The sequence below is a fragment of the Podarcis gaigeae genome, assembly GCF_964106915.1.
Source record: "Podarcis gaigeae genome assembly, chromosome: 12".
Classification (NCBI taxonomy): domain Eukaryota; kingdom Metazoa; phylum Chordata; class Lepidosauria; order Squamata; family Lacertidae; genus Podarcis; species Podarcis gaigeae.
Window position 1 is genome coordinate 32,630,666 of NC_139688.1, and position 22,289 is coordinate 32,652,954.

General features: G+C 38.7%; 1 protein-coding gene across 1 annotated transcript in view; it reads right to left on the reverse strand.

Moving 5' to 3' along the window:
* Positions 1–866: 866 nt before the first annotated feature.
* Positions 867–22,289, reverse strand: part of MEOX2 (mesenchyme homeobox 2) — a 67,076-nt gene continuing 45,653 nt past the window's right edge. Inside the window, exons 2-3 of the mRNA XM_083705419.1 lie at positions 13,683–13,855; positions 867–2,228 (exon numbers count right to left, since the gene is read on the reverse strand). Of these exons, the coding sequence (XP_083561545.1) occupies positions 2,004–2,228; positions 13,683–13,855 (398 nt within the window). The 3' untranslated portion in view covers positions 867–2,003. The remainder of the gene's footprint in view (positions 2,229–13,682; positions 13,856–22,289) is intronic.

The following is a 22,289-nucleotide window of genomic DNA, read 5'->3' on the forward strand; positions in this document are numbered from 1 at the left end:
TTTCTGACTTGACAGAATACAGGTGCAGTGGAGAGCCTCAGACAGTATCGCCATTGGTTAGATAGATAGGGCGGACAATAAAAGAAAGATATTGGCAATCACCCAAGGTACCATTGTGATGAATGGAGGATTACAAAGGCAGGATGGTTTGTGGTTGATGATGATGATGATGCCTGTTGCCTGTTGCCTCCTTGAAGCACTTAGCTTCAATGAGCAAGGACCAGACAGTGGCCAATTTCAAGCTTGGAAGCATGGTGCGGTTGCTAGACTATTGTCACTGTAAGGAGTTTATTTCAGTAGCAGTCAAGTTTTATTAATAATGTTCATCCTTTATATTGAGTCTTTATTTGGGTGTGGGGACAATGGCTGTTCATTGGCAGCAAAAGCATGACAATTGGCAAAAGAGTGAGGAGTATTGTGATAAATTGCTTTTATTTTTAGCATGTTATTTTGCATAATGTATTTGCCTGCTAATATCATCACCTTTTCTTATATGCCTTAGGTACTTATGTATCTTAAATATTTTAAATTGCAATATATGTTTGCTTGGCCTACATCACATTTTTGAACATAATTTATTCTTCTTTTCCACAAGATGCCACAAAAAATATCCATTTAATATTTGCCTTAGATCTGGGAAAACGGTTTAGCATGTTTCTTGTTGTTCTTGGCTGGAGACTTCTGTAGCTAAGGGTTGCTTTTTCCTGCTACAGGAAAGGATTTCCCCAATGTATCAAGGTAGAAGCCTCATCCAATATGGAAAACCTGGTTTGCACTATCTAAAGCAAACATAGGGTACATTTTTAGAGCATTTTACAGTTCTGACCTTTTGAGTTACCTATGAAAACTCCAAAGGAGAGCAAGAATTATTTCCAGAAGGATCATTTATTAAACATTTCCTTTACAAGTACAATCACTGTTTTGTGTAAAATTTGATTGTATTATTCCACTGTATGTACACAAAAGCCTGGAAGGGGGAGGGAATGCCTTGACCTTTGCATTTTCTACACAGAGCTATCTAATAAATTGTGACCATTAATGGAGGCAGTTAACTCTGTCTTTATAATACCTGAATATTATTACATTACTGTAAATAAAAAAAAATTCCAATTTATAGCACAAGCTACTATCCACAGTTCTACTGACTGTATCAGGTGCTGCTCAGGAGTAGATGAACTGTGGCCAGCAGCTGAAATGAGCCAAGATATCAATGCATGTAAAACATTTGGGGTAATGAATTCTATAAAAAATATGAATCAATGGTTCTTTTTCCGGACAGGCATGATCCTATTTTTTTTAAAAAAAAAAACAAAACACTTTTGCTGGTATAAGATAAGAAAATTTGAAGAGCAAGGTTTAATAATTTCCTATTAGCAGCAGTTGATAGTAAATGCAACATAAGATTTGTTTTGTCTGTGGTATAAGGACATTCCATAGCAGACTCTTTTCTGAACACAATGGTCTGCATGTAGCTATCTCTGGGACACAAAACAAAACAGAGACAAAAAGAAGCCATTTAATTCTCATGAGTGACTATTGCCGTCAGCTAATATGAATGCGTTGCTAAAAATGAGTGAAAAGTAAAAATGCGGTAAAGTAGATATATACAGAGTTAAAATACATTTCTTACCCACTAGACCATGTTTCTGTTGGCACTCTGTTATTTGTTTATTAGAATATTTATTTTGTTGAGAGCAATGGCATTTTTTTTCAGTGCAAGCTAAAGCAAAAAATACCTGCCCATTGTCATTAGAATGACAGTCCAATTTGGAATGTTCAAAAGCAAGCTTGTCTTTCTGCTTCTGTTCACAAGGCAACTTTAAGGTGTGGCACTTACTGAATTCATGTAAAAAATAATAATAATTCAAGAGTAGCAGACACCATAAGTTCAAGGTTCGGTTAATTGCGAGAGAGTCGCTTGCATCCGTCAATTACGTCCGTGTAAGGCTTCCTGCGTTAGCGTGTCTTTCCTGAGAACAGAGCTGCAACTCCTTCGTGTCTTATCATAAGTGCGCATGCTCAGAGCTGTGGTCGCTGTCGTGGCTGTCGTCGTTTGCTAGTGAGTCCCCTGTGTGCTGGAGGCTGGCTGCGCCAATGCCAGAAAGCTCCGAGGGAAGGAGCGTGCCCTTTTTGACGTTCACCAGTTCCTTCTCTCGGGCAGCGGCTCCCTGCTGCCCTCCTTTTACCCGCTTCCATTTCATCCGCCTGTTCTGGAACCAAACTTTTACCTTTGAATCAAAAACAAAAGAAAACGGCAATGTGGGAGATCAATAAAATAGTCACAGGACTGATAATGGCATGCTTATAATTTCTAAGAGGGCGGCTGAAGTTCCTTTGTGCCACAGCTGCATTCAGTATATGTTTGCTTACTGTTGATATAACTGGTGCACAGACATTCATTTGCACAGCTGAAATAGACCATTCTTCATCTTATTTAATACACATTTTGCTTACTGCAGTCCTGGAATATCAAAAAGTGTTTAATTTCTACAAGGACTGCTGCATGGAAAAGTCTAGTGCGGAAAGTTTTGGGGAGGTTCCTGTCTCCTTGGCTATGGTTCATATTTTTTGTTTCAGGGTTTTAAGAAGAAACACCAAGGATTAGCCACAGCATGAAATGTTATACGACACCAGTAAACGGAGTCATGGCATATTTTTCATATAGTTATAGTTGTACTATTTCACAAATAATAAAAAAGGAAATCAAGTTAAATTCTGCTGCAGATATTGTTTATAAACCTTTTTTTTTTTTTTTGCTATGTAATTTTATGCTAAATTCAAACTGATGGCTTGTGTTGTTTTCATGTTGCTATTTAAACTCAATGTAAGTGTCTGGAATTAGGAGAAGGCGGTTTTGAATTAGAGGCTTCTCAAGCTTGAGCTGCACATCCTTTCTTCTAGACAGCACATCAGAGCCATAGAAGCAGGCTAGTAAAATAAACCTAATATAAGGAGGAAAGTATTTATTGCTAGTTGCTCTGATGTTAGGAAATATTGTTACGCCATCTGTCAAAAGCTTTCACAAAAACAATGTCAAAGGGCTCATAATGTTTGTACTCTTCATGCAGTCCTTTGTGGAAAATTATATATGACACTTTTCGCAATGAATTTCCTCTAGTAAAATAGCAATGTATTGCTAATGCCAAACACTGTATTAAGCTATACTATGCTTGGGACTATCATTCTGCTATAAATCCGATGAGTTCTTATTTTCTGTAAAATATCAACAGCTTTTTCTCATAAATATTATTTATGCCTAAACATGCATGCACAGAATATATATAAAGAGAGAGAGAGAGATTAAATTTATCTATGGATGGGGGTGATAGAATAATATACAGCTGGGATGGGGAACCTGTGGTGGACTCTTAACTCCCATCATCCCTGACCATTAGTCATAATGGCTGAGGCAGATGGGAACTGTAGTCCAATAACACCCAGAGGGCTACAGATTCCCCATCCCTTTTAAAATTATTTGGTCAGTGCAACACTGAACTATAACTGAAAGCGAAGGAGAAGCTGGACCAGGGATGCATTGCATCTCAAAAAAACCACATTCATCTTTGTCTAAAATTAGATCTTGCATATTTTATTCTATGGAGTTTGGGGAAAATATCTAATCTATGGGGAAAGTAGCACAAATTAAAATACCATTTTAGTAAAATTTAGTAGGCAATCAACCATATTTTGTGTAGTGAAACCAGAGCAAGTATACATAGACAGGGCACTTGAGCTAATGCCTATTTAACTCAAGCCCATCGGCTTAGCTGGTTTGTGAATTGCAGCCTTAAATATGTTCAGCAGTAGTTGGAAAGGAATAGTTTATGAAGGCCGATGAAGGCAAATGTGCTCAGTTCAGTGGGGTGGGGGTGGGGGTCACACATAAAATTCAAGTTCAAGGAAGAAAAATAATATAGTCTAGCATGTGAAAATAGAACTAGCACAAGGAAACTAAGAATAATGCAATGAACCTAGGGGAAAAATAAGAAAAGATTATCTTAATATGTTAAATGCCTTTCACTCTTGGCTGCAATTTGTGGCACTGCTATATCTGATCTGATTTGTAGTGTCTGGCAACCAAAGGGTGGCTAAAGATAGGAAAGTTAAATGTACTCTTGCAAGGTGGGGGATAAAATGCAACAAAGGTACACTGAGAATATGGAAATAGGATAGAAGTCTAGACAAATTCATAGGAAAGAAACTGTATGGCATTATTCTACTGGGGGTGGGGACTTTGCAGGTCATACTTATTAGCAATCTTTGTTTCTGCCTATAAGCGTACGAGTGTGTTTGAGTAATTGTATTTTTATTTTAGATTGCAGAGGAATGGCAACGAGAATGGAAAAATAGATAAAACTGCTTGAAACATAATAGGCCCAAATTGCAAAGGTCATATGTAAAAAGAGGTGTAAATTGGCAAGTGCCTGTGAGTCTGAGGAAGTGAGTAAGCCTCAGGGAGTCTAAGTCAATCTAAGGGAATCTACATTGGCTAGCACATACATGTAAGGCTTGGAAGAAAGCATAAGTTAAACCATCTGAGCCTTCCTCTAAATTTAGATGCCTTCTGGCAAAATTAAGAAGTGGTCTGTGTAAGATGAGACAAGCCCTTTCTCCCCAAGCCCTTCTCTTCAATTTTATTTCCATTAGCTTTAAGCTGTGAATAAGATATGTCAATTAGTCTCCCCCCCCCCTTTTAGGGTGACTTTCACTAGCATCAATAGGTTGAAGGCAATAACTACTGGATGGCAAAATAATAAAATAAAAAATCCCTTTGGTGAATACATCCAGGCAACAGTAAAACACTCTGTTTCTTTATTGACACCCTGCACCATACCACAGGTGGAAGGAAAGGAAAGAAGAATAGGCAATAAACAACTCTAGTGGGTTCTTGGGGGTCAATAGAAAAGAGGTCTAAAGCAAAATCATCATTTAAATTATCCAAAGCCAAAATGTACCCCACAAAGAGATATGAAGGAGTACAAAAGGGGAGGTTCTCTTATATTTAGGAAGCTGCCCAGCAGTATGCCAGAAAACTTTAAGGATATCCCCTCCACCGAGGTTCATGAAAAGTTGGCTCTCGTAGTTTTAGTTAACATTTTATACTGTTCTTCCTTTTTTAAAAAACAAACAAACTAGAACAGATTACAACATATGCCAGTGCAATAAAAGCAAACAAATAAAGTAAAAGCAATAGCAACTGGACTGTGAATTGATAGCTATACCCAGCAGAGGGATGAGTGAAAATATATATATTTTTGGAGGCACCAAAAACTCAGCATAATTGCTGCTTTGCCTTATTTCTGGTTAGGGAGATAATTCTGCAAGCTAGTCTGCAATAGAAAAGGCCTTCTTGGTTGTCACTTGATTGACAGTCACGGGTTCCAGCGCATCTCATTCTGAGATCTTAAGAACTGGGCAACCAGGTCCCAGGTTGTTTATATGTTTGGTAACTTGGTCTTGGTAGCAAATTGGTAACCAGTACTGTACTTTGAACAGTGGTTTCATACATTTGCTGTAAACTACTCAAGTTAGCAGATGAACCACTGCATTTTCCACAAGTTGCAACATCCACACCAACCTTAAGGATAGCTCCACGTAGAGAACATTGCAGTCTTGAGGCAACTAACACATGAATCACTGCAGCAATACTATCTGGAGCTGGTAAAGGACACTCCTAAAGCCCTCCAGTGGCAGTGATGGATTCAGAAGTGCCCCCAGACACCTACAACCCCAACCGGATCAGGCAATTTGCATAATTCCAGCGGGTGGCACTATGAGTTAAACCACAGAGCCTAGGACTTGCTGATCAGAAGGTTGGCGGTTCGAATCCCCATGATGGGGTGAGCTCCCATTGCTCGGTCCCAGCTCCTGCCAACCTAGCAGTTCGAAAGCACGTCAAAGCGCAAGTAGATAAATGCATTCTGTATTATTATTTTTAAATGCATAATGATCAGATGAAGAGAATCAAACTTTATAAATGATGGAAAATCCATCTTTTCCTTTGGGTTTTAATGTATCACTTTTAAAATTCCAGTTTAACAGCTTTTAAAATGCAGTCTTTGTTACAGATGGCTTAAATCATTCGTTTAAAATCCCAGTTTCCTATGTATTTCATTTACCACCATTAGACTGTCAAGTTCTTGTCTTTTACTTTATAATAAAGAACAACTTACACCATTATACTCTGAAACAGAAATAGTATTGAACTGCATATATCACATGTGCTAAATATAACAACCTGTAAAGGACGTTTCATGTGCTATTTCCTCCACAGATCAAATTCAGAGAGATGAAATCTGAACTTCCTTTGGATTTCGTGACAAGTCAATAATGGAACTGATACATGATCCTGTTACATTTTAGCAATAGGAAGGATGTGTGAATTCTGAAAATCAATTCTCTTAAATTCTTAGAAGCCCACACTTTATCCTATTGCTAAAAGTTCCAGCATATCTGAAACAGTTAAGCAGCTTGCTTGAAAGTCAAAATATATATTGAGGAGAAGGTAGTAGTAGTAGTAGTAGTAATACTAATGGTAGAAGTAAAAGTCGGAATATGAGAAAGAAATACTAACACTTTCTGAAAAATTAAACAGACTTTAATTTTATATAAAGTTTTGTATTCGATTTTTGTAAAGTGTTTGGGGCAAATAGCTGCTTATTAATTTGAAATTGGGATCTTTCCTAATACAAATCTAACTCCCAAATATTTATTTAAATAAAATGGTATTTCTAAGAACGTTTTTGCTTAAGGCAATTTTACATTTTTAAATAATAATAATAATAATAATAATAATAAACCCTACAATTTAAACATGCAAAAGGTTATGGGTGGTATCCAGTATTAGTCATAGAACAGGCCCACTGCAACCAATGGACTTACTGTAATTAAGTCCATTAATCTCAATGGGTCTATTACAAGTATGACTTAGTTTAAGTCATGAAATTAAACTGATTGACACTTCCCAAACATTTCCAGACCAAAGTGCTGTGCCCTGAAGCTGCACATCTTACATCTGCAAACTTCATGTAATTTGTTGTTATTCCAAATGGAACTGCAGGATTAACATGGATAATGGCTGTGCCAAACAAACAAACCTGCAGTAGGACCACACCCTAATGCTAGCACTTGCTTGAGATACTGCTTAATTAAGACCATTCAACTGTCTAGATACTTTACTTCCAGTTCAGCTTCCTATAATGGTGCTGTGGTATTGTTTAGCGATTTGGGGTGGGTTGTTGCTCTTATTGATATTAATTATTTTATCTTTATTTTAGATACTATTGAGATTTACGTGGAAACTGTTCAGCTTTCTGACGCTTCATTTATTGTTTATGACCACTCTAGTTATGTTTGTCATTATGTAATTTTTTTTTAATATTGTAAGCTGCCTTGAGCAAGGTTTGAACTATGGAAAGGCGGCATACAGATGAAATGTTGACTGAAAGTGTTCCAAGCCTAACACATTTTCTTGGAAATCAATCCCGTTGTTTTTAATGGAACTAAGTACATATTCTTAACATATTAATGCTGTTTTAGCAGGCTTGGCTGCTTCATACCTCCAAAGCATCAAACCCCAGGCAGGTCATATAAGTCACCATCTGGCATGTTCCAACAGACTATTCTAACCTGGGTTTAGTGGTGGTGACTGATTCTAACTTAGAATCAGTCTGTGCAGCAAATGATTCAGAGCACCACTTTGTAATGGTACGAAACAAGCAAGGCACACAGCAATCTTGACAACTGGACTTCCAACTGACAGACACTGTTTTGTGAAGAGAGATGTATGACCTATGGATCTGATTGAACTGGCGCCTGATTGAACCAGGAAAAACATTCCTCTTCTCCCAGGTCTTTGGCTAATTAAACAATATATGGCCTTTCGAACTGTGGGGGTATTGCTTTTGTTTGGTATTATGTTATGTACTTTTGTATTTTTATATTATAAACCGCCTTGTGATCCTTTGGTGAAGGGCAATACATAAATTTAATTAATAATAGTGTACTGGACTAAATGCATTGCCATAGAAGGACGAGAAAGTGACTTTAAAATCATCATATTTCTACATAAGAGGTTTGTGCATTTGACAGAAAAGCATGAGTTGGACCTGGATAAACCTAAACATCTGATGAAATGAAGTCTCCTCTTTCAACCGTTTTATTTTATTTTAATGAGCAGGTTCTTATTGTTTCTTTCAAGCACACATATACTCTACCATGCACAGTGGAAAAGGTGGCTGATCTAGAGAGGAGCTATTGCAGCACGATGAACTATTTCTAAATCACCAGTTATGGACTGATCTGCTAGGCACATCTGCTCACTAGCGTGGTGTGAAAGCACAGCTTCCTTCCCCTTAGTCAACAACTTGGTTAGTATTTAGGTCTCCCAGACTGATGATTTAGCAGTTGCTTAAATAGGTTGAGGAATATATGACCGTACATTGAACATCTCTTTGGGAGCAGGCACCGGAGGAAAAGTCTCTTAGCTTTATCTGTTTTATTTGGAGGAGAGAGAGGGCTACCGAACTCAGAGGGTGGGGGAAGAATATGATATGGGCGCTAAAAACAAGAGGCATTGTTTCAATGTATACAGGACAACAGTAAAAAGGTAACAGTTTGAATCAAAGCTTTTTTCTACTCAGGAGTCAAAACCTAAGCTCACTTCAATGCAGGTGGCTCCCCTAAAAATAAATAAAGTTGCACGGCATGTCAGTCGGTGGAGAATTTGCCTCACCGCTTTAAAATCAAGTCTGACATATATGTATATTTACACACACACACACACACACACACACACACACACGATAGTTTTCTTTTCCTTGGAATAACGACTTTCTTTTAAATCCAGAGAAATAATGTGTTTGTGTATGTGAATATGTAGCTTAAACTGTATTTGACAGCCTCTCTTACAGGCAGCGCTAGCAGACATTTCCACTGGGACCAGATCTCACATTCCAAGGCCAGAGCTGCAGGAAACGGACACCGTTTCAGAAACCAAATAAAACATAAAAACCCATACCCCATAATTCTTGTGATCTTTCCTTCAAATGTGGTGGTTTCCTGACCCTCCCAGCAACACATTATAAAAAACCTCCTGTATTGAAGAAGCAGGTGGAGTCTCCGCTCATTTACCAATGGATGGTCACGCAATTTATCAGAACAGGTAAAACCTGCCTATTGAAAGAAAAAAGTGAGAACTATGTAACTTGAAAACTGGGACATTGTTGTCAGTAGAAAGTGGATCGCCCACCCACAAGCTGAAGAATCTATTTATCAAACAGGGAAGTGTAAAGTCCATTTTCTTTTTTTCTTATTAACTCCAATGAAACATTGATTCTTAATATTCTGTCAAGGGCAAAGCAGATGTGACATAGAAGATCTATGAAAAGGATCTACAGCTTAAAAAAACAAACAGAAAGCTTCAGGGGGCAAGAGGGGGGGCAATGATTTGGATTCCGACCTCTGCATGGGGGTAGATTGTGTTTTTCCCCCATGCAGCTTTTGGTTAGAATGCTTCTCCCTCACCCAGCTAGCATTAGCCCAAGTTGCGACTGGGAAAATAGCATAATGGGAAGGGTTCCTATTCATTCTTGGATAGTGATAATGCTATTTTTTTATCTTTCTTTTTTACATAAAGAGTTTTAAAAGTATTAAAAGTTTTAGTGCTTATTATAGGACATTTTCTGATAGATAAGTACATGACGTGTCTCATGGAAATCTAATAACTTTTTATTCTTTGGCAGACTATGTTAAAAAGTAGTCATGCAGAAATGTATGTCTCTTTTTGTCACCTTTCTCTGTCTTCATTTCCCCCTCGTCCAGCACTATGGCTATTATCTGAATTGCCCTCTAGGAAGTTTTGGTCTTTAAATAAACCCCAAAAGCAAGAATCTGTATTTTCAGATGTCCTGCATCACTCCTAATTGGGCCCTAAAAATCCCTTTCCTTTAAAGCCAAGTGATAATCACAGTTAATACATAAATAAACTACCACAACAATATAATCTGAGTAGGTAGGATTTTCTGTAGGCAAATTAAATTAGTATATATTGGATTTCTGCAAAACACTCTTAGGTGGAGCTTCTCTTGCACCAGAATTGCAGTTAATGCAGAATGCTGAAGCACAGTTGCTATCAGGAGTGAGACCATGTCAGTCTGCTAAGAGTTCTGCACTGGCTACCAATTTGTTGCACCGTCTAGTTCAATATGTTACTTATTGGTATTATATAAAGATTGCTGACACCTACTCATTTGAACACTCTATATGTCTATTGACACCAGGCAGGTGCTTTCACTGTATCCTTTTCAGCACCTGCTTAAAACATTTGTTTATCCAGACATGTGGATGTTGATGTGCTTTAATCTCTTTTTAGTCTACTGTTAATTTCAATTTCCTTTTAAACCTGTTTCCTCCTTTTTCACTTTTGTATTGATCACCTCAATATTTAGAGGTTTTATTACCATAAAATGCTGTGTGTATGTGTGTATATATTAAAACAAATAAGTAAATTATATTAGCTGCCATGAAGGCCTAGAACCTTGCTAATTTTTTAATTAAACTTCTTTCATAAAAGGCTTTGTGAGTTTGGGACATTTGCCACCTTTTTCATACTGTGAAGACCCATCTCTTCTCTTTAGCTCTTAGTAGCTGATGTGCTGAAGTACTGAAGTAGGAGCATTGGAAACTGCCTTATTATATTGACACAGAATCGGTCCACCTAGCTCTGTGAGGCTTATATGGGTTTCTTCTCTGTGGCGCAATGGGTCAGTGTGTCTGGCTGCTAACCAGAAGGTTGGTGGTTCAACCCCCCCCCCCCCCAGGGATTGGCTGTGGGTAGGATTCCTGCATTGCAGAGGTTGCAAGAGATGATCCTTGTAATCCCTCCCAACTCTCTGATTCTGTGAACTGTGTGCTCCCATATATGGTTAGACTACAAGTCCCATCATCCCTGGCCAATTTAGCCAAAGGCTGTGGATAATGGTAATTGTAGTCCAACAACATCTAGGGAAGTTTGAAGAGTGTTAATCTACATTGACTTGTAGCAGCACTCTGGGGTTTCAGGCCCTGGAGATGGCAAGGAGTGATCCTGCTGGGATCTATGTGCAGAGCATGTGCTCTACCTACCGAGCAACAGCCCTTACCTGGACTACCACGTAAGTAAGTGGTTTTGAAGGGAGTTTATAGAAAAAGAAAAGGAAAGACAAATTTGCAACAACTAATTTAGTACAACTGCTATCCACCTCTAAAAAGCAAATGAAGAAGCAGAAGTAGCCCAGCTCTTTGCATTCCAGATTTCCCTGGAGGCTGCCACAGCTATATAGCAAAGACAATTTAAGAAGCATCTTTGTCTTGGCAGTTCTGGAGGCTTTCCCCCACCCCTCTTTTGAGAGCTCCTTTGGTTCTGTCATATCTCAAGCTATGCAGCAAAAATATGATCAATTAGTCCTCTGCAGCATATTGAATTGAAACCTTTGAAGAATTGCCTCTGGGAAACAGAAATCATCTCATCATGCTCTGCTCTTTTAAAGAAGAGACATGAAAAACACCAAGAATGTGCTGTATTAAGTGCCATTACGAAAGCAAAGGCTTCGTGCACATGCCACTTAATTTCCTCAAGCTGCATCAGTGTTGTTTGGTGTGGGACGTAGGTGGCACTGTGGTCTAAACCACCGAGCCTCTTGGGCTTGCCGATCAAAAAGCTGGCAGTTCAGTTCCACACAATGGGGTGAGCTCCCTTTGCTCTGTCCCAGCTTCTGCCAACCTAGCAGTTCAAAAGCACACCAGTGCAAGTAGATAAACAGGTACCACTGAGGCAGGAAGGTAAATGGCATTTCTGTGGGCTCTGACACTCGTCATGGTCCTCCATGCGCCAGAATCGATTTAGTCATGCTGGCCACATGACCCAGAAAGTGTCTGTGGACAAACACTGACTCCCTAGGCCTGAAAAGAAAGATGAGTGCCACACCCCATAGTTGCCTTTGACTGGACTTAACCATCCAGGGGTCATTTACCTTTACCTTATATATTATCAGGAAAAGTGGGGGGGGGGTTAAGAGAGAGAGAGAGAGAGAGGTGAACATTAAACAGGATTAAGGGCAGAAACAGGAATGGGGCAGGTGAGCATTATCCACCAGTAGCAGTTGACACCTGTTTTTAAAATATATTTGGAGAACTTCCCTGTTTTCTGAAACTGTTCTCCCTATTACAGCACCAGATCATCCCATTTCGGTGTCCACTCTAATATTTCCTCTCACCTTCATTTGTCAAGAATGTTAGCTGTTAGCTGAATGTGAACTGACACACCAGAACAGTGTGCATTTGCAGAGCCTGTCAGCACACAATAGAAAGTGGACCTGTCCTCTAGATGCTGGCCTGAAAACATTTGGACATGTTGCAGCCAAATCACCTCCATGTTTTGACTCAATAAAGGCACCACCTTGCCATCTATGAATTACCGTATTTTTCGCTCTATAACACGCACCCGACCATAACACGCACATAGTTTTTAGAGGAGGAAAATCCGTAGGCATGCCACCTGTAGGCATTTCCTCCATAACATGCGCAGACATTTCCCTTTACTTTTTAGGAGGAAAAAAGTGAGTGTTATGGTGCAAAAAATACGGTAGTTACTCGCAGCACTGCACTTTTTTCTAACCTTCCCATTCGTGTCAAAAACCACACTCAACCTAAAGTCAAGCATTCTCTTACATCTTCCCTTCTCCCTCCCTTTGACACGCTTTGGATAGAGCATAAGGACAAACAGGGGTACTATTTCACTTATGCACCACCCATCCCCCACAATTTCTTCCCTCCTTCCCCACCTCTCCAGCTTTCCAGCTTCTGCCACTTCAGATTCCTTTTGTTCTGAACACTGAAGCATAACCATGTAGCCACTCTTGGCTGGTTAGCATCTCCTCTCTTCCCCACCCCCTCGCCATCTCTCTCACTTCCTTCATCCTTTCTGGGACAAGCCTTGAGTAAATTTGCCTTTTATTTTACTTTCTCAATAATAACTTCCTGTGTACTTTGATGAATGTGGCCATTTCTGTGGTAGACGTACTGGACTGGCAGCAGCCAGTATAGAATCAGGGCCACTTAAAGGAGAGAGTAAAGATTTTCCTAGCAGTTGCATAATCCTGCCCAGCAGTCATTCACATTTCAGAAGCAGGTTTCAGACATGTATAGAACTGCATGTCCTGAACATATCTGACAGCACCCTACCCTGTGTCACAGGTCAACATTATCACCAGTTTTGTTTGAATTGCTAGAATTAATAGAGTGTGCGTATGGAGGGATAGGGATTTATTTTAAAAACGGGACTGGAGAAGAAGATAAATGCATTCGTGTTGTAAATGCTTATAAAACTTTTAAAAAAACCAACAACCCACAGAAGACAGGATGAATGTTAAAAGGACAATCTGAAAATGCATTTGTTCTATTCTGGCAGACACGGAACTGAGCTCATTAATTTTCCATGGCTGTTACAATGTGCTAACTGATTTTATAAGTATCTGTTTCAAAGATAACATTGATGTTATCCAGTATATATATGCATAACATAAATGTCATGTTAGGATTTTATTCTGTTCCACACATTATCATGTCTACTTCTAAATGAGATAGATCTGGTCTGAGGTAATTGCCTGCACTTAGAACTCCATTAATTTATTTTCCATTCATACCTGTCTTTCAGTAAGATCCAGGTTTACTGCTATCTCATATCTCCGCAGCCTGGTGAGGTAGTTGTGGTGAGCAAACTCTGCTTCTAACTCTCTGATTTGCTCTTTGGTGAAAGCAGTTCTTTCCTTCCTTGGCTTACTGTTGACTTCTGATTTGTAATTTCCCTCTTGAGAATCTGAAATAAATGAAAGATCAAATCAGGAGCCATGATACGTTTATGCTTTATTAGGAAGCAAACATTCAAGGTGAAAATATCATTCAAGATGGTATTGTACAGATGGGATTCAGAAAGTATTGGTATAGGCAGGAAATGTCATGCAGGTGGGATTCTGTCAAATTCATGGGTGCTTGCAATGCTACAGCCTACTGAAATCACAAGTGGTGCATGGTTGACTCCCCATGTCCTTCTTATGTACTGCAGGTACAGCTCTGGCTGCTAGAGGCAAATACCTTGAATCACCTACACGGATGTCTTTACAAATATATCACAAATAACCATCATGCAACCACCATTCAAACACACCCTGTTTAAAATGGGGAAGAGGTTTTTTTGTTGTTCGCGTTCTTTGCCATATGCAATACGACTGGATGCAATGATTAGCATCCTGCTGTTTTATGTAAAGGTCATTTGGGATATGTTTGAAAGAAGCTTAAACTTGCAACATTTAAATATAAGCTTGTTCTAAATAGGTTTTCCTAAGCATTCCTCCAAAGAAGGGCTCTATAACCTAAAATACATTGGGATTGTGATCACTTTGGATCAATGAGTTGTCTGCCCATTTTATATTCTCTTTTTGCACCAGGCAAAATACCTTCTACTATAAAATAACTTTCTCAATGAAGCAATGTCATAAGAACGGCCCCTCCCTGAAGGCCTTTCCCATATTAACATTTGAAAGCTAGCTCATTGCTATTTGACTATTATTAGCTGACTGCCGCTGCTTGAATGAATTGGGATTTTCCTACACGGACATCACTGCCTTGTAGGAAAAACCATGTCCCCTATGACATGTGAAAAATACATACACATTTATTTTTCCACATGTATTTTCCTACACATAAGAATCATGTGCAAAGTGGCCCTAAAGCAAACTATGACCCATGTATCAGATTACCCTGCCCGCCCAAATTTTATATCCATTTGTTTCTAATCTTGGCATGCTGCATGCTGTAAATCCAAAATTAGCTAGCGTTCAGCCATGAGAATCACTAGTCAACTTTTGGCTTCATCAACCATCTTAAAAATGTCACAGATAAATTCACACTTCAGCTGCTGATTTAAATAGAAACCTGCATCAACTTCCAAGCAGACAAGCTCATAAGCAGTCTCTTTATGACTTTCGCTGAAGGATGAGTCACTGGCATGCCTGAGATGGCCTTGTTGGCCAAAGAACACCATAACTACAGCAGATCTTATAAGCAGACAAGAATGGTTTGGATTATAACTAGCTCCTATGGAGGGTAGAGTGAAAAGGGTTTAGTTTTCATTGAGAACTTCCAGTAATCATTGTCCCCACTGCCAAAGTCACTGGAAACTTCTATGAAAGAAAATTCATAGGCCTGTCTGCTGATATACATCTTAAAATTAAAAGAAATGTTGAAAGGCAAACAGGATATAAAAAAGACAAATATAACAAACTCTACCAATACGGCATGTAAAATGCTTATTATGAAGGCCAAAGAATGAAATTCAAAGGAACTCTGCACCTCGCCTTCCTCCCTAATGGCACTTACAAATAGAAAGCTTGCCATATACTTCCAGGAAATGCCAATAGGCTTTGGCAGTGCACCAAGGCAAGGCAGTTCCAACAGTGCAGATCAGCCTCCTCGAATGGCTGCCTACAAGCCCTGAGTGTGCAGGTTTGCTTTGGGCATCATGATCCTTATCTGTCTTGTAGCTGCAACAACTACTATGAGATCCTATGGGAACCAAGGACAGCTCCACCCTGCCTGCCTCTACAAGCCAGCACAAAGATGTGCTTAGGAGATGACAGACAACTCTGTTGGCCTGAGGGAAGAATGACAGGAACAATCACAGCCCCATCTTCCTCTTCATTCCTAAAAGTTCCTTGTGTTCTAGTGTCTTTGTAAAGGCAGTCCCTTGTGCTCCATTAGGCAATTCTTTGTTGCAGGATGCAACAAAGCCTGTTGAAGTTAGGAAACAGGTAAGCCTGCACCAGCCATTATTTGAGGACATCTCTCAGGAACAGCTATTGCAATCTGCACTTTATCCTAGGTTGCATTTCTGGTTTGAGAATTATTTATGGGTGTTTTGTTTTGTTTTGTTTTGTTTTGTTTGAATCAGGGAAGCAGGCATTTGATTAATTGTCCTGTCGTATTTTTTCCAAATCTCAGGCAAAGCTTGACAAACACCATTGCCATCCAGAATCTTACTATTTGAAATGGCACACTTATTTACTTAAGAATAGGTGCCCCCAGGTTTTACTTTATTTTATTTTTATTTGTGTGTGTGTGTTGGTATAGGCAACATGGTGCTCTCCAGAAATTGTCCCATCAGCCCCAGCCAAGATGGCTAGTGGTAAGGGCAATAGGAACTGTAACCCCGTGTCTGATGGAGGGCAGCACATTGGCCATCCCTGCCATAAATGGATCTACGTATGAGTGATGCATTTCCAAGCCTTGTGACTGTTATACCAGATGAAAGACCTACTGGTAAATTCAACCTCCTGGTACGGTCAGCTAGGGAATGTGATGGGCTATAGTCTTCTGTCTGACCTGAACTTACTGGTTCAGATTGTCTCTATCTCAAAAAGGATATTGTAGAGCTGGAAAGCATGCTGAAAAGGGAACCAAAATTATCTGGAGCTGGAGCCCCTTCCCTACAAGGAAAGACTATAATATTTGGGGTTTGTTGTGGGGGGGACGACTAAATCTTGATGTCATCCAGTGAAACTTAATTGTCAGGACAGACAAAAATACACACTTATTCATACCACCACATGACATGCAATTGATTTCTGGCATTGGCTCCCATGAGATGCAATGATGGCCACAAGGCTTGATCATTTTGAAAGGGGATTAGAAAAAACGAATGGAGGATACAGTCCCCAATGGATACTAATCATTGTAGGAGTTTATGGGACCTCGCAAGTTCAGAGGTAGCACATCTCTGAAACACAGTTGCAGGTGAGCATCAATGGTAAAAGGCTCATGCGCTAGAAATAGCTGGGTAACCAGGATGCTGGACTGGATGGGTCAGCAGTTCTGCTCCTTATGCTCTAGCGCAAGAGTGGGAAAATCTGTGGCTCTCCTGGTATTGCTGGACCTCCAATCTATGTTGGCTGGGGTTTATGGGAACTGGAGTCCAATAGCAGCTGGAGGGACTCATGTTCCCCACCCGTGCTCTCACAGTATGTCACATTCCTAGATTCTGCTCTGACTCTTTAGTTCGTGCAGTCTGCCATTTTATCTGCTTGCCCAGGCTGTACTTGCCCTGCCCTGCCCAAAGGATGGTCCTCTCAGTTACACTTGCCTGGACTGTGTTCAGTCTGCCCGCTCCAGCGTGTATAAAGATCAATGGGTTTTTAAAAACAAAAATGGATTGTTTTATTTACATCAGATTTTTTAAAATTTAAATTGGATTTTTAAAATAAAATGCTTTTGGCAGAAAAATCTTTCTAAAGATAGTTTTCTATTTAAGTTACGTGATAGTCCAAAGGATATTCATCGGGAAATAAGGATTTGTTTTAAGTTTTTCATGTGTGCTAAAACTCAGTCTGAGTTTATTAAAAAATATATGTTTAAACACATCAGTTAACAAACATGGATACATGTGCTACAATGTTATTGTTTTAGTTAAATAAATTGCTTAAATTGTTATTAAGGAAATGATTTTTTTTTTCTGCATAATTTTTATTGGTTTACAAAATCAAAATACAAACAAACATAACAATTCTCTACATATTCTATAAGAAGATGACTTCCTTCAGTCTTACCACGAATCGTCCATACTACTAATAAACATTATTTCTGCGTTTCTTTGTTTGTAATGCCATAAGTCATTTCCATTTGTACATTTCCTTTTGGACATTACCCTTTACCTCTTACAGAGCATCTTTGAAACCCACCAGAGTTATCTGATCATCAATTAGATTTTCCAGATATTTTGTGAAACTTTCCCAGTCTTTGACAAACCTCTGATCCTTTATGTATCTGATTTTTCCTGTCAACCTGTCCATCTCCGCATATTCTAATAATTTCGATCTCCAATCCTCCAATGACGGTATACCCTCTAATTTCCAATTTTTGGCTATTAAGACCCTTGCTGCTGTTGTTGCATATTGGAATAGCTTATGATCTTTCTTCTTGATCTCCCTTCCCACCAGACCCAGCAGGAACGCCTCCGGTCTTTTAACAAAGGTATATTTTAACATTTTCTTCATTTCATTATATATACTCTCCCAAAACCCTTTAACCTTTTGGCATTCCCACCACATATGGTAGAAAGTTCCCTCCTTTTCCCTGCACTTCCAACATTTATTGCTAGATCCGTACATTCTTGCTAGTTTTGCAGGGGTCAGATACCAGCGATAGAACATTTTCATTAGGTTCTCTTTTAATAACACACAGGCCGTGAATTTAAGGTGTTGGTTCCAGAGTTTTTCCCACTCTTCGAAATAGATATTGCGACCCAGATCTCTAGCCCAATGTATCATTACTGCCTTAACTTCCTCGTCAACTAGGTTCCAATCCAATAATTGTTTATACATTTTGGACAGAGTTTTTGTATTATTTTCCAAAATCTCGTTTTGAAATCTAGAACTCTTGTCAGCATAACCTTTATCTTTAACATCTTTCCTAAACATTCCGTTTATCTGATGGTAATGCAGCCAGTCATACACTTGGGACTTAACCTGGTCGTACGGCCTCATTTTCCACTTTCCTTCCTCCTTCATTAATAGTTGTTCGTAAGTTACCCATTTGGCTCTCCTATCGCTCTTTTTAACCGCCATAGCTTCTAGTGGTGACAGCCATTGTGGCGTTTTAGGTTCCAAAACATCTCTGTACCTTTCCCACACTTCCATTAGAGGGCCCCTGAAGATGTGATTTCCAAATTCTTTGTGCACTTTCTTCCTCTCATGCCACAAGTATGCGTGCCACCCGAATCGATTATCGTGGCCTTCTAAGTCTAGCACTTCCGCCTCTTCTAGTTTTATCCATGTTTTGACCCAGCACAGGCATGATGCCTCAAAATATAATTTCAAGTCTGGCAGGGCGAAGGCTCCTCTTTCTTTAATATCCGTTAATAGTTTAAATTTTATTCTCGGCTTCCTTCCCTGCCAGATAAATTTGGAAATCTCCCTGTGCCAGGTTTTGAATATTTTTGTGCCTTTGATCACCGGGATGTTTTGAAAATAAAATAGTATTCTTGGAAGTACCGACATTTTAATTGTGGCTATTCTACCCCAGAATGACAGTTTAAGTCTGCCCCACGTTTCTATATCTTTTTTGACTCTTTTCCACGTTGTTTCATAGTTGTTTTTAAATAAATCTATGTTCTTAGACGTTACCCATATGCCCAGATATTTCACTTTTTTGGTTACTTCTATTTCTGTTTCTCTTTGTAGTTCCTCGATTTTATCTGCCGACATATTTTTAGTTATTATTTTTGTTTTCCTTTTATTTAATTTAAAGCCCGTTACTTCCCCATATTGATCAAATTCTGCCAATACCTCTTTTATTGAGTCGAGTGGATCTTCCATTGTTACAACCAGGTCGTCTGCGAAAGCCTTAGTCTTATATTCGTGTTGACCGACCCTGATTCCTTTGATTTCTTTATTATCTCTAATGGAATTAAGTAGAACCTCTAGTATCATTATAAATAATAATGGGGACAGCGGGCATCCTTGTCTTGTTCCTTTGGTTACTATTATTTCGGTCGACTCCACATTATTTATTATTAATCTTGCTCTTTGTTCGGTATAAATTGCTTTTATCCCATTGTAAAATTCAGTACCTACTTCCATATATTCCAGTTGTTTCAGCAGGAATTCCCAGTTTACATTGTCGAACGCTTTTTCAGCGTCCACAAATAACAATAAACCTTCTTTGTCGCATCTTTCTGTTAAGTATTCTATAATATTGATAACATTCCTTATGTTATCTTTCATTTGCCTTCTTGGCAGAAAGCCGGCTTGGTCTTTATGAATACTTTCTACCAATACAGTTTTTAGTCTCCTTGCCAGGACTCCTGTAAAAATCTTATAATCTATGTTTAACAGGGAGATCGGTCTATAATTTTTAATTTGTTCTAGGTCTGAATCTTGTTTGGGGATTAGTGTAATCAATGCCTCCTTCCACGTCTCTGGTATTTCTCTTTCCTTAAGAATGTTGTTCATCACTTCTTGTAGTGGATTCACCAATACCGATTCCAACTCTTTATAGTATCTACTGGTTAACCCATCTGGGCCTGGGGCTTTCCCATTTTTAAGGTCTGTTATTATTGCTTTAATTTCTTCTGTCTCGATTGGGGCGTTTAACTCTTCTTTTGCAGCTGTAGTAATTTTGTTAATATTTTTGGATTTTAGATATCTCTCTATTTTTCTCGTCATATTTTTTCCTGTATTTTTAAAGAGTCCTCCATAGAAGTCCGTAAAGGCTCTCCTTATTTCTTTTGGCTTGTTTATCTCTACTCCTTCCACCACTATCTTATTTATTATACTCTGTTCTTTCCTTTTTTTCAATTGCCACGCTAAAAGCTTCCCTGGTTTGTTGGCATATTCAAAATTCCTCTGTCTCAATCTTTTAACCTTCCATTCTATCTCTCTATTTATCAGCATTGCGTATTGGGCTTGTAGTACCTTGATATTTTCTTTTATTTTCTTATTTTTTGGGTTTTGACTTAATTTCTGTTCATTCTCCATTATTTGTTGTGCGATTTCTTTTTTTCCTTTTTCCCTCTTTTTATTTTTAATTACGCTCTGTTGGAAGTTATTAAGGAAATGATTGTTCTACCAATAAAGTACAACAGAAAATATAAACAGTTAACTTACTAAACCTCAAAATTATTTCATAATTATCTGTCTATGTATTTCTAATAGTATAACCAAATCAGTAATTTTTGAGATAACTGTAAAAACAACTCTGAAAATTTATTATTCCAAAAATGAAACCTTCCTCTGGTTGTAAATATCAAGATTACACAGCAAGAATGAGTCTTACTGTAAAATGATTTAAATCAAGTCTGACTCGTGATTTAAATCGATTTGATTTAAATCAAATCCACCCTGGCCAGCTCTGCCACCTACCCCCCTGCACAGCATTGCACACTTTTCAGCATCTTGCGCGAACTGCTTGTTTGGAAAGGCTACGTGGCTAGTGATAGCTTTGCAAGTCTGAAGCATTTTCTCAATGATAAATAAACTGCTGGTTGGACAGTTACTACAGTTTGAGTGGTTTGGTTGACACTGAAAAACGCTTTGCATATTGCAAGCAAGACTATTAAACTGAGTTGCATAGCTGGTCACATTTTGTTAGCCAGAAAGATCTTGCACGAGACCTAAGCAACAGGGGAAGATTCGCTATTCAGACATTCTTGCCATTACTGGATAGAAACTATGCCGTAAAACCTTTTTGGCAGCAGTGCTTCTATCAGCAGCAGTAGCTTTCCTTGGCAGACTGGCATATGGGTAAAGTCTGGGTTGCAGTTTTATTGCATATCACTGAATGTACGTGTGTCATACGGCATCTGCTCTTGGCAAAGGCCTCCCGGCTGAACTGTGGTGAGGCTGTTTTGCCCAGCTTCATCGTTTGTTGGCTTCCTAGTCTCTCATTTGCTTTATGGGGCTATGTTGGGACACAATGAAATGTCTGGAGTAGAATAAAATATCTTGCATAAATTATTGCTAAACACTGACTAATGGTAGAATCCAAACTGGTCTCTGTTTCATGAAAAAACAAATAATCATCACATCGACACACAGTTACAGCTACATCTTTTAAATTTATCTATCACTATCTAGTCTCGATAAAACAAGAAGAGGAAATTCTTCCACAATATCTAGCACATGTAAAATATATTATCACATATTTTCTTGCTGCTAGTTGCTCTCACAAAGTCCTGTGGTGAAGAAAGATTATCACTGTAGAACAAATTATCATTCACTTTAAATGTGGAAGCTACTGCATTATCCTCTGAGATATACCACTATTGGCCGCACTGATTAGGGTGAGATTATAATTTGCCAAAGACCAGCCAGTAAATTCTTGAATAAAACTGGTTATCTCTAATGGCTGCTGACCATACCGAAAACATTATTTTCTATGCCCAGTGTATTAAACACTGACTAATCTATGACCTTATTGAAATGAGTTATTCTTGTGAATGTTTGGGGCTGTTAAATTTTTTTAACTATATTTACTTTAATTTAAAATTTTCTGCCTACTTTAACACGTTGTAAAATTCAATACGGCTAGAGAAGAAGGGTATATATAAGGCTAATACAAACAAAATAAATTCTAAAATTGGAAAGGTACATAGAAATGTTAGACATTAACCACAAAGTCCTGGTAACAAGGCTTATGTAACAGAATTATAAAACTTTTAGTGACTGTGTTTCCACAATTATCTGGCTTTCTCTCAAGTTGCA